We start from the raw sequence: 17303 nt of genomic DNA, 5'->3' as shown, positions 1-17303 counted from the left end.
GCACCGCCAGTGGACCACTGAAGACTGGGAGAAGGTCTTATGGACCGAAGAATAAAAAATTGAACTCTTGGGTTCATCACGCAGGGTACAAAGGTACGCTGTCGAGTGGGCGAAAGGATGGTTCCTGGGTGTGTTTCACCGACTGTAAAACATGGAGGAGGAAACGTGAGGGTCTGGGGCTCTTTTGGTGGATCCAGACTCGGCACCCTGAACCAGAACGGCTACCGCAGCACCATGCAATACCCTCTGGTTCACGCCTAGTTGGTCAGGGGTTCATCCTGACCCAGAACAGACCTCCAGGCTGTGGCACAACTACCGTAGAAGAAAAGAAGACGGTAGGCTTCACATCACGGGATGGCCAGTCTCCGGACTTACACCCCATGGAGCTGGTTTGGGATCAACTGGACGGGGTGGCAGCAAAGCAACCTTCAAGTGCAACACGCATGTGGGAACTTCTGCAACGGTGTTGAAGAACTGTCCATTGTAGAAAGAATGCCACGCCAGAAATTGAGGTGTTGAGGTGTATATTCAACAGTAATATTTATAGCTATATAATGTAGAGTTGTAAGGTTTTTTTATATATACTTGCACATGTAAATAGGAAAGTCCATGTTTTAAATTAATACATAAGATATGATAATCAATAAGGGATATTATGAAGAATATTCTGAAGGAATGTGTGAGGGAAACATGGGAGGAAAGTCACTATAAGTATGTTACTGTAAAGGTGTAATCACTGGAATAAGTATTATTGTAACTGTATGCTGATTGTTTTATGTTTTATAGTTATAACTATAAAGATGACTCAGGTATGAATGTAATGTATTGATCCGAGGAGGCGTGGTCAAAGTAGTCTCCCTAAGTGACCGGAAGATGGGCTTTTATTTTGAAGGAGCCCATCTTACTGTTTAGGGCCGAAAGGGAAGAGATAAGGGAAGTAGCATCGTGGTTTATTGCTCAGAGAAGTCCGCCTCCTTGTACTGAAGGGCAGATATCATGTTGTGTAGTTGAGGTATAATCATGCACACCTGATACTAACCAATGGAGAAGCTTTATGCTCAGAGTATGGATTATATTTAACCTTTCAGAACTCTGTAAGGCATTTGTCCTCTCACGTGAAGGCGGTAGACAGCTCCCTATTAACAGATTTTTATTCATATAAATCGTTATTATAGACTGTGGACCCAACGACACGTGAGCGCGCCCGTCTGGGACAGAAATATATGCTTATGATCCTTATTCCTTTTTTAAATACTTTACATGTTAAATTACTGGTCTCAGGACATCTTTCAAAGCGCGGGAAGCTCAGAATTTTAGTTGAACTTAATAACGAGGTTATTCTGTAGTTTAAATATTAATTTCAATACTAGAAATATATATATATATATATATATATATATATATATATATATATATATATATATATATATATATATTTTATTGATATGGAGCTTTAGGAAACAGACATAGCTTATAGAAACATATCCCTTTAACTGTCGACCCCGAGTCTGAAGAAAGGCAGTTGACAACCCATTGCAGCATTAATATTTAATTATTTTATTTATTTATTTAACAGACAGCATCAGCAGTGAACCCTTCACACACACACACACACTTCTTTCTTCAGCAGATCAGGACATAACATTTACTTCTTAGATCAGTGGTCTTTACAAATAAGGAAACTGATTGATAGGAAACGAACATCAAAAAGGTGGAGATGTAAAAAAAGAAAAAAGGGGTGGGTCAGGGACAAGTTAGAAAAGTTCAGAATTTGGATTGTCTCGCGCACGTTGTAGCAGCTTGTCCCAAAGATGTTATTCGATGTGAAGATCTCCATTTCAACTGGGAGGGCAGAGAGAAGAGAACATGGTGTTTATTCTTTATAGATAATGCGAATACAGGAATAATCAAAACATGAACTTACTTATGCACAATGTTGTGGTCAGGCAAAGGGATTTCCAAAAGGATCCCCAAAAGCAGCCGTTGAGGCAGAAGACTGACCAACGGCAGCAGTCTGCTGGAAGAAAAAAAACACATTAAATGATTTATGGGATGCTGGATATGGTTTAAATATGCATCTGTATAAATCTCTGTACCATGGCTGCAGGCGGTGCCCCGAACAGGCTGGAGCCCGGGGCCCCGAAGGCCTGATCGAACATGTCCTGGTTGGGTCCCGGCGCCGCTGCACAGCTGTTTGCGAGGGCGGCGGAAGAGAAGGCGGCGTCGAGGAGGCCGGCGTTGAAGCTCGGCGCCGCCGCTGGTTTGGGGAACAATCGGAAAACGGGCACATTTAAAAACCTGCGTTTCACAATCGGGGACAAGTCGGTCACGTGCACGTCGAGAGGGTTTACCGTTAGCAGGCGCCGCCATTTGATGGATATCGAAGTCATCGTGATCCGCGTTGTCCTGAACCAGCCCCACCTTGCTGTTGAAGTACTGATCGAAGGCGCCGCCCTCAGAGTTGGACGCCAGCTCCCCTTTCCTCGCCGGGATGGCCGGAGGTTTGGCGATCTGGAAGTCCTTGAACATGTCCTTTCCCATCTTCTTCTCTCGATCTCCGAGGGGGTCCAGAGCCGTGAAGGCGCTGTTCTCCACCTTCGGAGGCGCCTCCTTGACGGGCGGCCGAGGAGGGGGGCGCGTCGGACCGTGCTGGTCGCCCATCGCGGGGAACGGGCCCGACTGGAAAGGATTGGCCGCGACGGGATGACCCCAACCGGCAGCGCCGAGCGGCCCGGCCGGTGGAGGCTGGCCCCAGTTGAGGCGGGGCGGAGATAGAGGCGCGGCACTAAAGTGAGCCGGGCCCTGCGCCCCCCAGACCGCCGGTGGGATGGGTAGGCCACCGAAGGCAGACGGCTGTGGGTAGGAGGGCCCTGGAGCCGCCACTCCTGGCATGGGGAACATTGAAGGTGGAGTCATGGAGGCCCCCCACATGCCTGCAGAGGGGATACCTGTAACAGCTGGAGGACCCAACTGAAGATTCCCTGAATATACACACACACACACACACAAGCAAAAAGGAATGGCATATAAAGACATAACATTACGACATCCGGACCAGACGCCATGTTGCCCTCCGGTGAATTACCCAGAGCAGCCATGGAGGAGGGAGCGGCGTTCGCAGGTGAAGTGTTGAAAAAGTCCGCCGAGGAGGACGACCCCTCCGAGTGAACCGGAGCAGAGAAGAGCTCTCCTCCAAACAGGTCACTCGCTGTGGACTATTCACAGAAAACATCCTAAATATCACACACACACACACATTATACACGACTCATAAATGCTACAGTATACATGCATGCTTTGCCACTTACCAGTGCTTTTATCACTGAAGCGTGAATGTTAGAAAAATTGATTTAGAGAAGATACAAACAAAGGGTACAGACCATTGACAAGTCATTTATTCAAGCCAGTTAGAGAAGCAGGTGACCACCAGAGCATGCGTGAGACAGAGCGGCCCCAACCCTTCAATACACTTCTAAACCACAGGCCTTGCATGTCAGCCGCCTCGTGGCACACATGACACCAGTGCACGACACCCAAACGCAGAGAGGGGGAGATGTTAGCAACCCAAGGACGCTCCGGGAAATATGCATTAACCCCTTTTTTTTTTTTTAGGCATCACACATGCAACTCTACAATGCTTCATCCAGCTATGGAATTTCACCTTTGCGCTCCTTCGACCTCGTCCCGCCTTAGAGCTCTGCGGCGGCGGGCTTATGACAACCGAGTCCGGGCTATGGGCCCCCGCGGCGTGCGGGTGATGCGTGACGCCGTTCGGCACGGCGCCTCTTTTCAAAGCGGAGTCAAAAAACGGGTTCGTGGCCGTCGAGTCGCCGCCGTCCGTCATGGTAATCGCGTGGCCCTGAGTTATGGCGCCCCCTAGAGGCCACTGTCCGTTACTGAGGGCCAGGATCACGGTCTTACTGGATAAGCCGTGCGTCTGCTCTCCGAGGCGTTCGGCGTCTTCGTTCAGACCGCCGCTAATAATTGTCTTACACGCGTCGCCGGCGTTTAGGCGATCGGTCGAGATCTGAGAGTTATCGAGTTCCGACCAAGCGGGCGGTTTGGAAAGGGGGTCGTCTCTGAAAGGGTCACTGTCTGGGGTTGGAAAGTAGCCAAATGTGGAGGAAAAGGGATTCTCTGTCTGGGGGGATGCCCTGCGGTCGGGGCCACAGGAAGTTAAAAACGAGTTGCCCTTTATGCAATTCTGATTGCTGTCAACTTCAGCGGAAAAGTCCAGCAAGAGAATATCATTAGAGACCTGGTTAACATGAGAAAAACAAAGAAAAATGGATTTATGAGTCAGTGCTGCGGAAGGAGGAAAAACACACGTTAACAAAAAAAAGGAAATGAATCGCATGGTGTGAAAAGACACGTTAAAGCTGCTCCCTGTAGAAGATTTACATACATTAAATTCCATGCGTGTAAAAGCAAAGTCTAAAGTCCATATTTTAACGTGACAAATTATTTGGTACTAAATTCTCAGGACAACAGCCAAGAGTTTAAATGTGCTGAAGTCAGCAATAACTTGTTGACCTGAAACTAAGAACACTACCGGTAGAAAACAGCAGAGGTCACTAAAAGCCAATGAAAGTCTTTTTAATGCATTCTACTTGGAGCAGCTTTAAAAAGGGTTTGACAACAAAAACAATGAACACATGAGGCACGAAGTCAATTCTCAAAAAGATCCTTTTTAAAGTGTAAAATGTATATTTATAACAAACGGACACACTGGGGCCTTTTTGAGAATGGAGTTCACACACATGGAATGATCCGGGAGGTGTTGAGGTTATTCAGTGGAGCCATTGCTTTATGAAATCAGATCAAAAGGATAAAAGATACTACTAAAAAGCACAACGCTGTAAAAGTCCATCTCCAGCTGGTCGTAACGCCACCGCGCCGCCCGGATAAAGGGAACGCGCTTACATTTGGAGACTGGATGTCTGGAGGGGTCGACATGGCTCCAAAGAGGTCAAACTGCTCCACCGGCTGGATGCAAAAAGAAAAAAAAAACAGAAACGTACTGTATTTATGCAGCCGCTATAAATCAAGTCATTAAAAAAAAAAAAACGTGGAGAAAGACTCACTTGAGCAGCTTTCACGCCGCCGTCCGTGCCGCCGCCTCCGTTCTGTGGAACAAGCACACGGTGAGGGGGCGGAGTCGGGGAAACCCGCGCGTGAAGGGAAACAACAAGCGCGGCCAAGAGCTTACCTCAACTACGGCGACGCCATTTTCCCCCTGCAAACAGAGGCGGACTGTTAGCGACCGCACTTACTTTCTTAATTCACAGGCGGCACCTCGCATCATTTCAATGGAATGTCTCAGGATGCGATTCATTGACAGAACACAAGAGGGCCAGTGTTGGGCTGCAGCAGGGAAATGTTCCAACTGCTTCTGAGCCGTTACCTTCTGGGAGGCCTCTCCCTCCTTCTTCCTCAGGTTGAAGATGACCTGGAAGAGGTCCTTCAGGTCGATCACCAGGGGCTCCGCCTGCAGCGGACGAGAGAGAGACGTCGACTCGGGTTGTTCCTGGAGCTTTTCTCGTGTGCCCGTTTATTTAAATGCATTTCATTTAAAAAAGAAAAAAGGGAGTTACCTGTTGCGACGTCTTGATGGCGAAGAACTGATGCTGTCCTTCGGCGCCGCACACGTATCCAAACGCCCGGTTGTCCGTCACGTCTCTGGCGATGAAGGAGATCCGACTCACCATGTGCTCGTGTTCAATCACCTGAGTTATTTAAAAAAAAATAAGGCTGCGTCAGCATATAAACGCCCATGTGACGCGACGGCAACGGGATGAAACGGCTCGACTCACTCCCGATTTCTCATCGACGATCTTGATGCCCGCCATGGAAATGTTGACCCAGATCCTCTGCTTGTGTTTGCCTTGGGACCGAGCAGCGACCGCCATGCCCTGGTGACGGACACACACACACACACACACACACACACACAGTTATGTTGGGAAGTAAACACAACACGGCCTTCAAAGCTAATCGAGTGCTGCAGGAAAGAGTCCTGAAACCTGTAAATGAGTCATTTTGGGCCTCCTGGTTCCTTCGTCTCGAGGTCATTGTGTTCTTTTTTTAATGTGTTTTTTGGTTAGGTTTTAATGGGGGTGTCGCCCAACGTTAGTCAGAGCGTAACTTCTGAAATAACCCAGAACGTGACGGAATAATGTCATTGGCTTTTTGTCGAGGGAACCAGTGCGACACCGACTTCGGCCCCGCAGCCCTCTGTAGAGGTCGCTGCACTGCGTCGCTGTCGGCAGACGATGCAACCGTGTATCCACGACACCCAATATTTTAAAAAAAAGCTTTCCCATGCTGCACCTTGAGCTTCATCATGGAGTCCTGGGACATCTTGTCTCCTCTGGGCTCCGGGACGTCGTCGATGCCAATCAGCTTGGCCTTGTACCGCACGCCGTCGCCTTGAAACCTGCCCAGCAGGTACTCGTCGGTCTTCTCTGGGGCTGTAAATAGATTAAAAATCAAGTACAGAATGCTTTCTACAATACGAGCCCACAAACAAGATGGCCGGTGTTGATGACGTCACCTTTCTTCTTCTCTTTCTTGAACGGGACCTTGGAGGTGGCCGTCGTCGGGGAGGTGGGAGGGGTGCTGGCCGAGGCTGCGATGCTGGGATCGGCGTGGACGGGCACGCCGGTCTCCACCTCTGCAGACATGGCGGTGTGGAGCGAGTGGACAGTCGAGGAGGGGGCGGGGCTAAAGCAGGCCGCAGCTCCGTGTGCAGGTCAACCAAACAGACGACTCAACACACACGCATGCTCTTCTTGTTATTCGTCTGGAGCAGGAAAAGAAGTGTGTGGCAAAAGAGAGAAAAGGAGAAGGTCATAAAGGTCAACACTCACTTCTTTTGGGGAAACTGCTAAATAAAATATTGGCCAGTAAAAAAAGGGACACAATTAAAGTACTTTGGTACCGCTAAGGAGGTTTTTGCACATCATAAACAAATCAAATGCGTTAACAATACACAGTAAACATTTACAACCGCAAGACACATGACCCACATCACCTCATGAGGAAGAGGACCCAGAAAACACTTCTAAAAACATGCAGAGTCAGCTGTTCAGCCCCGTTAAGTGAATGAATGATGCAAAAGATAAAAGACGGTCACCTTCTTAACAAATATATGGTTCTGCCATCGACTTATAGCCTGTGTTTCTTAAGGAGAGAATAATTATGCAAGTATTATAACTGCACAGATGGACACTTAAAGTCCCATTTGAATGTGGCGACCATCATCATCATCATCATCGTCTGGTGTGCAGGAGACCGGGGGCCATGTCACTGGACCACGGCGCTCCTCCGCTCCTCGTGAAGTGAAACCACTTCTTGCGTAACATTTATCCCTCCAGACTCGAAACAATGAGCAACAAAAAGGTGAAAACGGTCGTTTTCACTCAGCCGGACGTTCTGCCCCACCAGACGTACCTTTGGGACCGGCACCGGAGGCTCCACCGGCGACACACACACACACACACACCGAGGGACCAAAGGTTGCAAGTGGGCAAAGGTTGAGCAATTACCCCGCTGGTTAATGTTCGGCTAGCAGGATCTCGTGACGCCGGGCTGAGGAAACGGAGCCTTTTGGCGTGATCGGTGACCCACAACGAAACCAAGCCGTGTTAACGGGTGCAATCAGGGGAACGTGAAGAGAACCAAGAAGAGAACCAAGAAGAAAAAAGGGAACAAACCCAGAGGGAGTTTATCGAAAGACAGCAAGGATGCACAAAAGGTCCCCAGCAAGGTGCCGTTTATGATGATCAGGTAATCGTGTGATTAATAAAGGAAATGAGCCATGCAGGAGATAAGAGACGTGAACCTCCAGGTCATCGAGTGCCAACTTTTCCATCTGCAGAAGCACATCCGACCCGATCAGAGATCGACACCATAAATGTGACGTCAGATCTACGGAGGCTACGTCAAAATAATGAGATTTTCCAACTGAACAGGTTTTCGTTGTTCAAAGAACAATCAAATGTCTGTTGGACTCACATGAGCTCGTGCACGAGCAGCTGGAACGCCATAAAAACGTCACGTCACGGAGAACAAGGAGGCCTCGTGCGTCTGGCTCCGTCCAGGTGACATTTAAATTCCTGCTCGTGCACACACACACGCACGCGCAGGACTAACGAGACCTGCGCCTACAGACTGTTGATGCCGTGGGTGGACGCTCCGTGAGTGTGACACGTGATTGCACACGTGCAGTAAACAGTGTCAGAGTCCCGCGAGCTGCAGGAAAAGGCTAATAAAAATAAAAATAAAAATTATTTAAAAAGTGGCATGTCAGCAGTTCAATGCAGATTTTAAATAAAAAAGGATTACATGTTAACTTAATTAAAATACTACCAGATGGACGGTGGGGAGGAGAAGAGCTGCTTTTTTAATTTGTTTTACAGCGTCCACCGGTGTCACGACACAAACACGCGCACACGCACGGGGTTTTCATACAAGTCAGCAGAATAACTGCAGTGCAAGCTGCAGCAATGTCACAATCCGGCCCGTCAGGAAACGTAAACTCCTGCACATCTGGAGGAAATCAGGGAGTGAGTCAGTGAGGGAGTGAGATGGTGAAATACCACCACGGGCCCACGGTGCACACAAAGGCCGTGCACACGCTCTCCAGCGGCCCTGCACTTAGACTAGGATGCACGACACACGGGCACGTGCAGGGGAGAAGACATAAAACCACAATTAAAACAAACACATTAAATATCGTCTCAAGGTGGAAAAGAATGAGAAGATGTTTAAATAAAAATAAAATAAAAAAGGGCTTCACGTTGTTTGAGGAAAGGAAGGAAGCAGCGAAGGAGACATGAAGGTTTACCTCCAGGGATGCGAAGGAAAGGAGAGTTAGTGGGAACCAGCGCCGTCTGGAGAGCTCTCAACCCCGCAGCTGGTGGTTACTGCGCCGAGCCCCGAATACCCCACACTGGTTCAACCGGACTACCTGGAAAACCTTCCGCGGAGCCTTAAATCATGCGCGGATGGAACGCGTTACCGACGCCGGGCCGGGGGTGGAGGAGGAGGGGATGGGGGGTGGGGGGGACCTACCTGTGTGGAAGCGCGCAGTGAGCCGTGGGTACCCTGCGGTCGAAGAACGGGGATGTGTGCGTGCTTCCCCCCGCGATGCCTCCGCGGCTCCGGCGAGGAAGGAGGAAAGGGAGTAAAGCCCTCGAAGGCCAGCTGTCGGGAGGACGAGAGGAGTCCGGAGTGTTCCGCTACAGAAAGGAGAGACCGCCGCAGACTGCCCGTTTAACCCTCCGCACGCTGACTGACGCACGTTACGCGCAGCGGATTTTCGGCCGTGTGAGGGAGAGAAAGGGGGCGGGCTCTTCACGTGGACGACCAGATCACCATCCGCCTTAAATCCGTCATGAAAAAAAAAGAAATGCGTGGCGTGTCATCATCGAGACGTTTGACTCTTGTCTTATTAATGAGACAAAATAAAATACATGTGTGTAAGAGATATTTGACATCACACATTTAAAGCAGCAATAATACCGATTTTATTGAATAAATAAATAAAAACAGATCAAATTAGAAAGGGGTTGCTTTATGAAGCCACATAATTATCACACAGATTGTCGGCTACGTGGAATCTTTGCAGCTTCTTTCAGTTCGTAGTTTTATTTTAATTTTTTCCGGGTCCTGCAGCTCCTGATTTGGTTCATTCTCAGCCTCTCATGGCGTCATTTTCAGCAGCAGCAGCAGCAGTCAGCTGCCCCCCCCCCCCCCCCCCCCCCACAAAAAGGCCCTAAAACATAAGCTGTTAACAGAAACATTAGTGAGAAGTTAGGAGTGATTATTGGTGTTTTTAAAGTGCTATAAGTGTAAAACGAGTGTGCCACATCAACTTAAAGGTGCAGTGCGCAGGATTTGGCGGCTGATGGTTGCAGATTGCAACCACCTGTGGTTTGTCCCTTCTGGGCTGCCGTAGAAACATGGAGGACGGCTCTGTAGAGCGCACGTTCTGTAAGGTCACAGAAATACACCCATCGGGTGATTGCACTGTTCTGGTGGTTGTTTGGTTCCCCCTAAACGCACACTGTTCCTTTAAAGAGGTGGCCTCTCTAACGTTGTCTTAACGGCTTCTTTCTGCTGCCGGCCAAAATAAATAAGTAATCGGAGCTTTAATGTTCCAGTTTATTGAGCTCCCCAGTGAGTTCCCATGACTCGAGGTAATGTCTACAAATAGGCCTTTATGGTTTCTAAAACCAGGGAATATTTCACCCTGACAGAAAATGGGCTGAGAAGAAGCACAAAGGTTCCTGGTTGCTCAACGTGGGGGTCAGGGGTTGCCTCTGACGCGTGAAACCATGAACACAACCCGCCTTCAGATTATTAAAAAGCTTGTTATTGTTATCATCATTTGAATCGTATCGATGGACGGAGCGAGGGCAAAGAAGAGGGCCGACGCTGCGTTGTTGCTGACGCGGCACTTTTGCTTTTAAAAGACATTTCCTCTGTGTAGTCTCTATCACCAACTGTCAAACTTCTTCGGGCATTAAAACGTCTATTTTGCTTTTTTTTTCCGACACCGCCCCCCCAAAGTGATCCGGACCGCGTAATGACAGTTTTCATATTTACTGTTTGAAGTAATTCCCTGAGAGAAAACATCCCCACAGGAAGGGCCTCGTGTTGTGTTGTCGTGTTGACGGACGCATTAATGTGTGTTTGTGTTTGTGTTGTCGTGTTGACGTGTTGACGGACGCATTAATGTGTGTTTGTGTTGTTGTGTTGACGGACGCATTAATGTGTGTTTGTGTTGTTGTGTTGACGTGTTGACGGACGCATTAATGTGTGTTTGTGTTGTCGTGTTGACGGACGCATTAATGTGTGTTTGTGTTGTCGTGTTGACGTGTTGACGGACGCATTAATGTGTGTTTGTGTTGTCGTGTTGACGGACGCATTAATGTGTGTTTGTGTTGTCATGTTGTCGTGTTGACGGACGCATTAATGTGTGTTTGTGTTGTCGTGTTGACGGACGCATTAATGTGTGTTTGTGTTGTCGTGTTGACGGACGCATTAATGTGTGTTTGTGTTGTCGTGTTGACGTGTTGACGGACGCATTAATGTGTGTTTGTGTTGTCGTGTTGACGTGTTGACGGATGCATTAATGTGTGTTTGTGTTGTTGTGTTGACGGATGCATTAATGTGTGTTTGTGTTGTCGTGTTGACGGACGCATTAATGTGTGTTTGTGTTGTCGTGTTGACGGACGCATTAATGTGTGTTTGTGTTGTCGTGTTGACGGATGCATTAATGTGTGTTTGTGTTGTTGTGTTGACGGACGCATTAATGTGTGTTTGTGTTGTTGTGTTGACGGATGCATTAATGTGTGTTTGTGTTGTTGTGTTGACGGATGCATTAATGTGTGTTTGTGTTGTCGTGTTGACGGACGCATTAATGTGTGTTTGTGTTGTCGTGTTGACGGACGCATTAATGTGTGTTTGTGTTGTTGTGTTGTCGTGTTGACGGACGCATTAATGTGTGTTTGTGTTGTCGTGTTGTCGTGTTGTCGTGTTGACGGACGCATTAATGTGTGTTTGTGTTGTCGTGTTGACGCGTTGACGGACGCATTAATGTGTGTTTGTGTTGTTGTGTTGACGGACGCATTAATGTGTGTTTGTGTTGTCGTGTTGACGGACGCATTAATGTGTGTTTGTGTTGTCGTGTTGACGGACGCATTAATGTGTGTTTGTGTTGTTGTGTTGTCGTGTTGACGGACGCATTAATGTGTGTTTGTGTTGTCGTGTTGTCGTGTTGACGGACGCATTAATGTGTGTTTGTGTTGTCGTGTTGTCGCGTTGACGGATGCATTAATGTATGTTTGTGTTGTCGTGTTGACGGACGCATAAATGTGTGTTTGTGTTGTCGTGTTGTCGTGTTGACGGACGCATTAATGTGTGTTTGTGTTGTCGTGTTGACGCGTTGACGGACGCATTAATGTGTGTTTGTGTTGTCGTGTTGTCGTGTTGACGGACGCATTAATGTGTGTTTGTGTTGTCGTGTTGACGTGTTGACGGACACATTAATGTGTGTTTGTGTTGTTGTGTTGACGGACGCATTAATGTGTGTTTGTGTTGTCGTGTTGACGCGTTGACGGACGCATTAATGTGTGTTTGTGTTGTCGTGTTGTCGTGTTGACGGACGCATTAATGTGTGTTTGTGTTGTCGTGTTGACGTGTTGACGGACACATTAATGTGTGTTTGTGTTGTCGTGTAGTCGGACGCATTAATGTGTGTTTGTGTTGTTGTGTTGACGGACGCATTAATGTGTGTTTGTGTTGTTGTGTTGACGGACGCATTAATGTGTGTTTGTGTTGTCGTGTTGACGGACGCATTAATGTGTGTTTGTGTTGTTGTGTTGTCGTGTTGACGGACGCATTAATGTGTGTTTGTGTTGTCGTGTTGACGGACGCATTAATGTGTGTTTGTGTTGTCGTGTTGTCGGACGCATTAATGTGTGTTTGTGTTGTCGCGTTGACGGACGCATTAATGTGTGTTTGTGTTGTCGTGTTGTCGCGTTGACGGACGCATTAATGTGTGTTTGTGTTGTTGTGTTGTCGTGTTGACGGACGCATTAATGTGTGTTTGTGTTGTCGCGTTGACGGACGCATTAATGTGTGTTTGTGTTGTCGTGTTGTCGCGTTGACGGACGCATTAATGTGTGTTTGTGTTGTCGCGTTGACGGACGCATTAATGTGTGTTTGTGTTGTCATGTTGTCGCGTTGACGGACGCATTAATGTGTGTTTGTGTTGTCGCGTTGACGGACGCATTAATGTGTGTTTGTGTTGTCGTGTTGTCGCGTTGACGGACGCATTAATGTGTGTTTGTGTTGTCGTGTTGACGGACGCATTAATGTGTGTTTGTGTTGTTGTGTTGTCGCGTTGACGGACGCATTAATGTGTGTTTGTGTTGTCGTGTTGTCGCGTTGACGGACGCATTAATGTGTGTTTGTGTTGTTGTGTTGTCGTGTTGTCGGACGCATTAATGTGTGTTTGTGTTGTCGCGTTGACGGACGCATTAATGTGTGTTTGTGTTGTTGTGTTGTCGCGTTGACGGACGCATTAATGTGTGTTTGTGTTGTCGCGTTGACGGACGCATTAATGTGTGTTTGTGTTGTCGCGTTGACGGACGCATTAATGTGTGTTTGTTTGGGACCATTAAGTGAAGAACCAGGTTGTTGGCACACGCCACGGTTCATGGGAAGACAACATCAAACATCCCATACAGACGACGTGAGGTCAGCCAGTGAGTTTCACTTCTGTAGAACAACCGACATGAAGGTTAACACATCAGATGACTCAGCCGATGGCCTAACAGCACCACCGGCCTGTGGTGGTGCTGCTGGTGGCTTCAGCACCCACAAGCCCTCATTGAGGAGCTGGTCTAGGAACCCATCTGGTCTCAGTCTCCAGGGACTCCATCTCAGGCCTTTATTTGCGAACATCATTACTGTGATTGATTATAGAAAAGTGTTCATTCACACGTTAAATTCACCTTTATAGGTCTTCTGAGACCTTTTTTATACACACACACACACACACACACACATATAGAGGTGTGTATGTGTGTGTGTGGCATTATCAGAGATGCATGAAGAGGAATCCTCATTGGTTTTCTGTGGGTCTTTTTCTTTCAGATCAGTGTGCCACATTTTGTTGTCATGCAGGGGGACTGGTCTGGTCCTGGTCCTGGTCCTGGTCCTGGTGCTGGTCCTGGTCTTGTCACCGTCTCGATGTACTCTGGTCTTGCTCAAGGCCTGGTCTTGGTTTTCGGTGGTCTGAATACCAATCCATTGGCCATCTAGGAGACCCCCACGAGAGGACCAGTGCTCATAACTACTAGCGCGGTCGACCAACCACCACAGCCAGGTGTGACACCTGCACCTGGACCCTGGACCCAGATACGAGTCATGTAGTATGCGTACCGCATACTTATGGAGTTCAGACTCCTCGTTATTGAGCTCGATGTTAGAGAGACGCACGGCGAGCTGAGCGATGACAGAGAAAGGGACAGAGGAAGGACGAGCTTCCTGCTTTTGTATCCTGTGTTCTGCTGACAGGGGAGATGAGCTCCTCAGGAGATAACTCTGTTTTCCCCTCACGCCTCCGACCGCTGGAATCGTCTCTTTAGAAATATGCGTGGTGATGTCGCTGCATCACATCTGGCATCTTACGTGTGTGACGTTTATCCTGTGCTGTGGGCCTTTTTAATATTCAGAGTATCGTGGCATCCATATGCAAGCACTGCACATGGTGGACATCAAAAGGAACCTTTTCTCGTCAGTGACGCGTCTCTCTGGTCCTGCAACGTTGTCCAATGACGTTAGAAGATGGTTCCCTTTTCTTTGACATGTGATTCATGGTCAGTTTAGTTGGGCGCCCCCCCCGACCCCCATCCCCCCATGCAGCCACACACTTGCATATACAGGAGGACATGTTGGATGTTACTTGTGCAACTCGTGCTAGTTGTGCTACTTGTGCTACTCATGTGACTTGTGCTACTTATGCTACTTATGCTACTCATTCCATTTATGCTACTCATGCTACTTGTCCTACTCATGGAACTCGTGCTACTCATGCGACTTGTGCTACTTATGCTACTCATGTTACTCATACTACTTGTGCTAATCATGCTACTCATGTTACTCATGCTACTTGTGCTACTCGTGCTACTTTTGCTACTCATGTTACTCATACTACTTGTGCTAATCATGCTACTCATGCTACTCGTGCTACTTGTGCTACTCATGCTACTTTTGCTACTCATTTTACTCATACTACTTGTGCTACTCATGCGACTTGTGCTACTTTTGCTACTTGTGCTACTTTTGCTACTCATGCTACTCGTGCTACTTGTGCTACTCGTGCTACTTTTGCTACTCATTTTACTCATACTACTTGTGCTACTCATGCGACTTGTGCTACTTTTGCTACTCATGTTACTCATACTACTTGTGCTACTCATGCTACTTGTGCTACTCATGCGACTTGTGCTACTTATGCTACTCATGTTACTTGTGCTACTTATGCTACTCATGCTACTTGTGCTACTTGTGCTACTCATTCGACGTGTGCTACTTATGCTACTCATGTTACTTGTGCTACTTATGCTACTCATGTTACTTGTGCTACTTATGCTACTCATGTTACTCATGCTACTTGGTCTACTCATTCTACTCATGCTACTCATGCTACTCGTGCTACTTGTGCTACTTGTGCTACTCATTCTACTCATGCTACTCATGCTACTTGTCCTACTCATGTGACTTGTGCTACTCGTGCTACTTGTGCTACTCATTCTACTCATGCTACTCATGCTACTTGTCCTACTCATGTGACTTGTGCTACTCATGCGACTTGTGCTACTCATGCTATTCCTGCTACTCATGCTACTCATGCTACTCATGTAAAACCGCCTGGGAAAGGGAAAAGGCTCGGAGTTTGTTTTCCAGAAACAGACTACAGATGGCACAAGTCAGCACATGCACATTAGAGGGTTTATTTTTGTGATAGAATGCTGACAGAGACTAACTAATGGGAAGTGGCCCTCCCTCCGGGTATTACAGGAAGGCCGCTATCCAAACATGCAGCATTTAGGGCGTGAATCCTGGAACCCGGCTGCCACCGCAAACCAGAACCTAAGATAGCCACTTATCTCCAGTCCATAATTGAGGTAGTCTTGGATGTTATCCTCTCTGTCCGACTCTGTTCTTTTAACTCCCGACTGACTCCATGTTCTTGACCCTTTCAGTCTAAAAATACAGCATTAATCAGACGGGCGAGTGGCAGCGTCATCATATTCTGCCAGGCACGCGATGATAAAGTCTATGTCGTAGGTAAATTACAGTAAAGCCAGGCAATAGGCTGTTCCACAAGTGTTTCCACACAGTTCCACCCCCCCCCCCCCCCCCCCCCCCCCCCCTCCCCACCCCGCACCCCCTGAAAAAAACAAAACAGGAAGTCTTTCTACTCAGGAGAAACATTGGCCAAGCACCTTACCTACCCTCTGGTTTCCTGAGAAGGCTGAGAGGAAACTGCCGAACGCTGTAAAAGCGGTGACCTCAGCACATATTTGGGCCTCTCCAGCGTGCCGTGACCACAGAGCCCCCCAGACTCCTCCCGCTCTGCTCACGGAAACCACCGGGACAGATTGACTTTGGACACGTCGGGGGAATCGTCCCGAGTGTGTTTATTCAAGTCAGCAGAAAAGTACCTGTCAGCATGCCGAATGCTACAGAATGTAACATCAGGTTTCCTCTCTGAGAGGGATAAGAGCCCAACCGCCGTGTTCGTGAGTAATGATTAGCATCATTTGATCATAATCCTAATAAGTCCCCGCTGCTCTCATCTGTCTATGCTGAGAAGTGGTTCTATTCCCCCCTTCTTTTATTTGTATTTGTTGTCATCTACACGCTCTGCACTCCCTCCTTTTGTAGAACGAAGTACTGCAGACTCAGCAGAAGCCTTCAGATCACATGACAGGTCATTAGGTGCAACCGTGAGAAGCTTCCTGTGCGTCGTGCGAGGCTTGTTATTATATTATTTATTAAAGGAAACAGTGTGGGACTTGTCGGAGAAAGAAGTCGGTGCACGTGCATTTTTGTATTCATTCTTATAGCCTCCATGTTGCTGTGTATGTGTTTGTTTGGCCTGCACACAAGCAGCTCGTGAGCCTCAGACAAGGACACGACATCTGCTCCACGTTGCCACCTTGTGGACAACGGGTGGCACTTCAGTAACCGTGCAGCCGGAGTCTGATTCGCCGGCCTCCCTCTCGGACGGTGACCTCCACCTCGTGGACGTCAGCCTCTCTCAATATTTGCTCTGCTTGCTGTGAAGCTGCCGGAACGATTGCATAAAACTGGAAAAGCAGAACGTTACCAAATTGTCACCTGTTGGTACACAATCTGAAAATACACAACTCAAAAGTAGAATACAGTCCTTTTGGCCTTGTGCATACTTGTGCACTAGAAGAGAAGTCAGGCTTGACACGTGTAACCCAGTGCATGCTGGGAGAGTTTACAGCTTCCTTTATACAGGAAATGTACAAATGACCAAAGTCACATGAACACATTTACAATATTATATCCTTCCTGGTGACCGTGACCATCAATATTTGTTTTATACATTCAAGTTTTAGATCATCTAGTTCTAAGCAACTGAATTAATAATTAAAATGATGATTAACTTCTAAAATATATCATTAACTGAACTAGACGGACTGTTCCACAACTTTAATATGATTTCAAATCTAAGAACTTACATTTGTTTA

The 17303-nt window shown here is 47.6% G+C and overlaps 1 protein-coding gene across 3 annotated transcripts; it reads right to left on the bottom strand.

Annotated features, from left to right (window-relative positions):
• Positions 1–1533: 1533 nt before the first annotated feature.
• On the bottom strand, positions 1534–16370 carry dab2 (DAB adaptor protein 2). 3 transcript variants are annotated; one of them, XM_034547116.1, is made up of 16 exons: positions 16035–16370; positions 9076–9385; positions 6554–6802; positions 6331–6470; positions 5814–5912; positions 5595–5726; positions 5405–5488; positions 5210–5236; positions 5085–5126; positions 4924–4986; positions 3662–4258; positions 3086–3215; positions 2352–2981; positions 2097–2257; positions 1925–2017; positions 1534–1842 (listed from the first exon to the last, which is right to left on the bottom strand). In XM_034547116.1, the coding sequence occupies exons 3-15, from the start codon at positions 6681–6683 to the stop codon at positions 1943–1945; spliced, it is 2310 nt and encodes a 769-aa protein (XP_034403007.1). In that variant the 5' UTR covers positions 6684–6802; positions 9076–9385; positions 16035–16370; the 3' UTR covers positions 1534–1842; positions 1925–1942. The 3 variants fall into 3 exon arrangements, with proteins under 3 accessions (XP_034403007.1, XP_034403005.1, XP_034403006.1); XM_034547114.1 differs by lacking the exons at positions 3662–4258; positions 16035–16370; XM_034547115.1 differs by lacking the exons at positions 3662–4258; positions 16035–16370 and having other exon boundaries at positions 1925–2014.
• Between the last annotated feature and the right edge of the window lie 933 nt (positions 16371–17303).

The sequence above is a fragment of the Cyclopterus lumpus genome, chromosome 12, assembly GCF_009769545.1.
Source record: "Cyclopterus lumpus isolate fCycLum1 chromosome 12, fCycLum1.pri, whole genome shotgun sequence".
In the NCBI taxonomy this organism is placed as follows: domain Eukaryota; kingdom Metazoa; phylum Chordata; class Actinopteri; order Perciformes; family Cyclopteridae; genus Cyclopterus; species Cyclopterus lumpus.
Note: the sequence above shows the minus strand (reverse complement) of the source record. Positions and strands in the feature narration are given on the sequence as shown.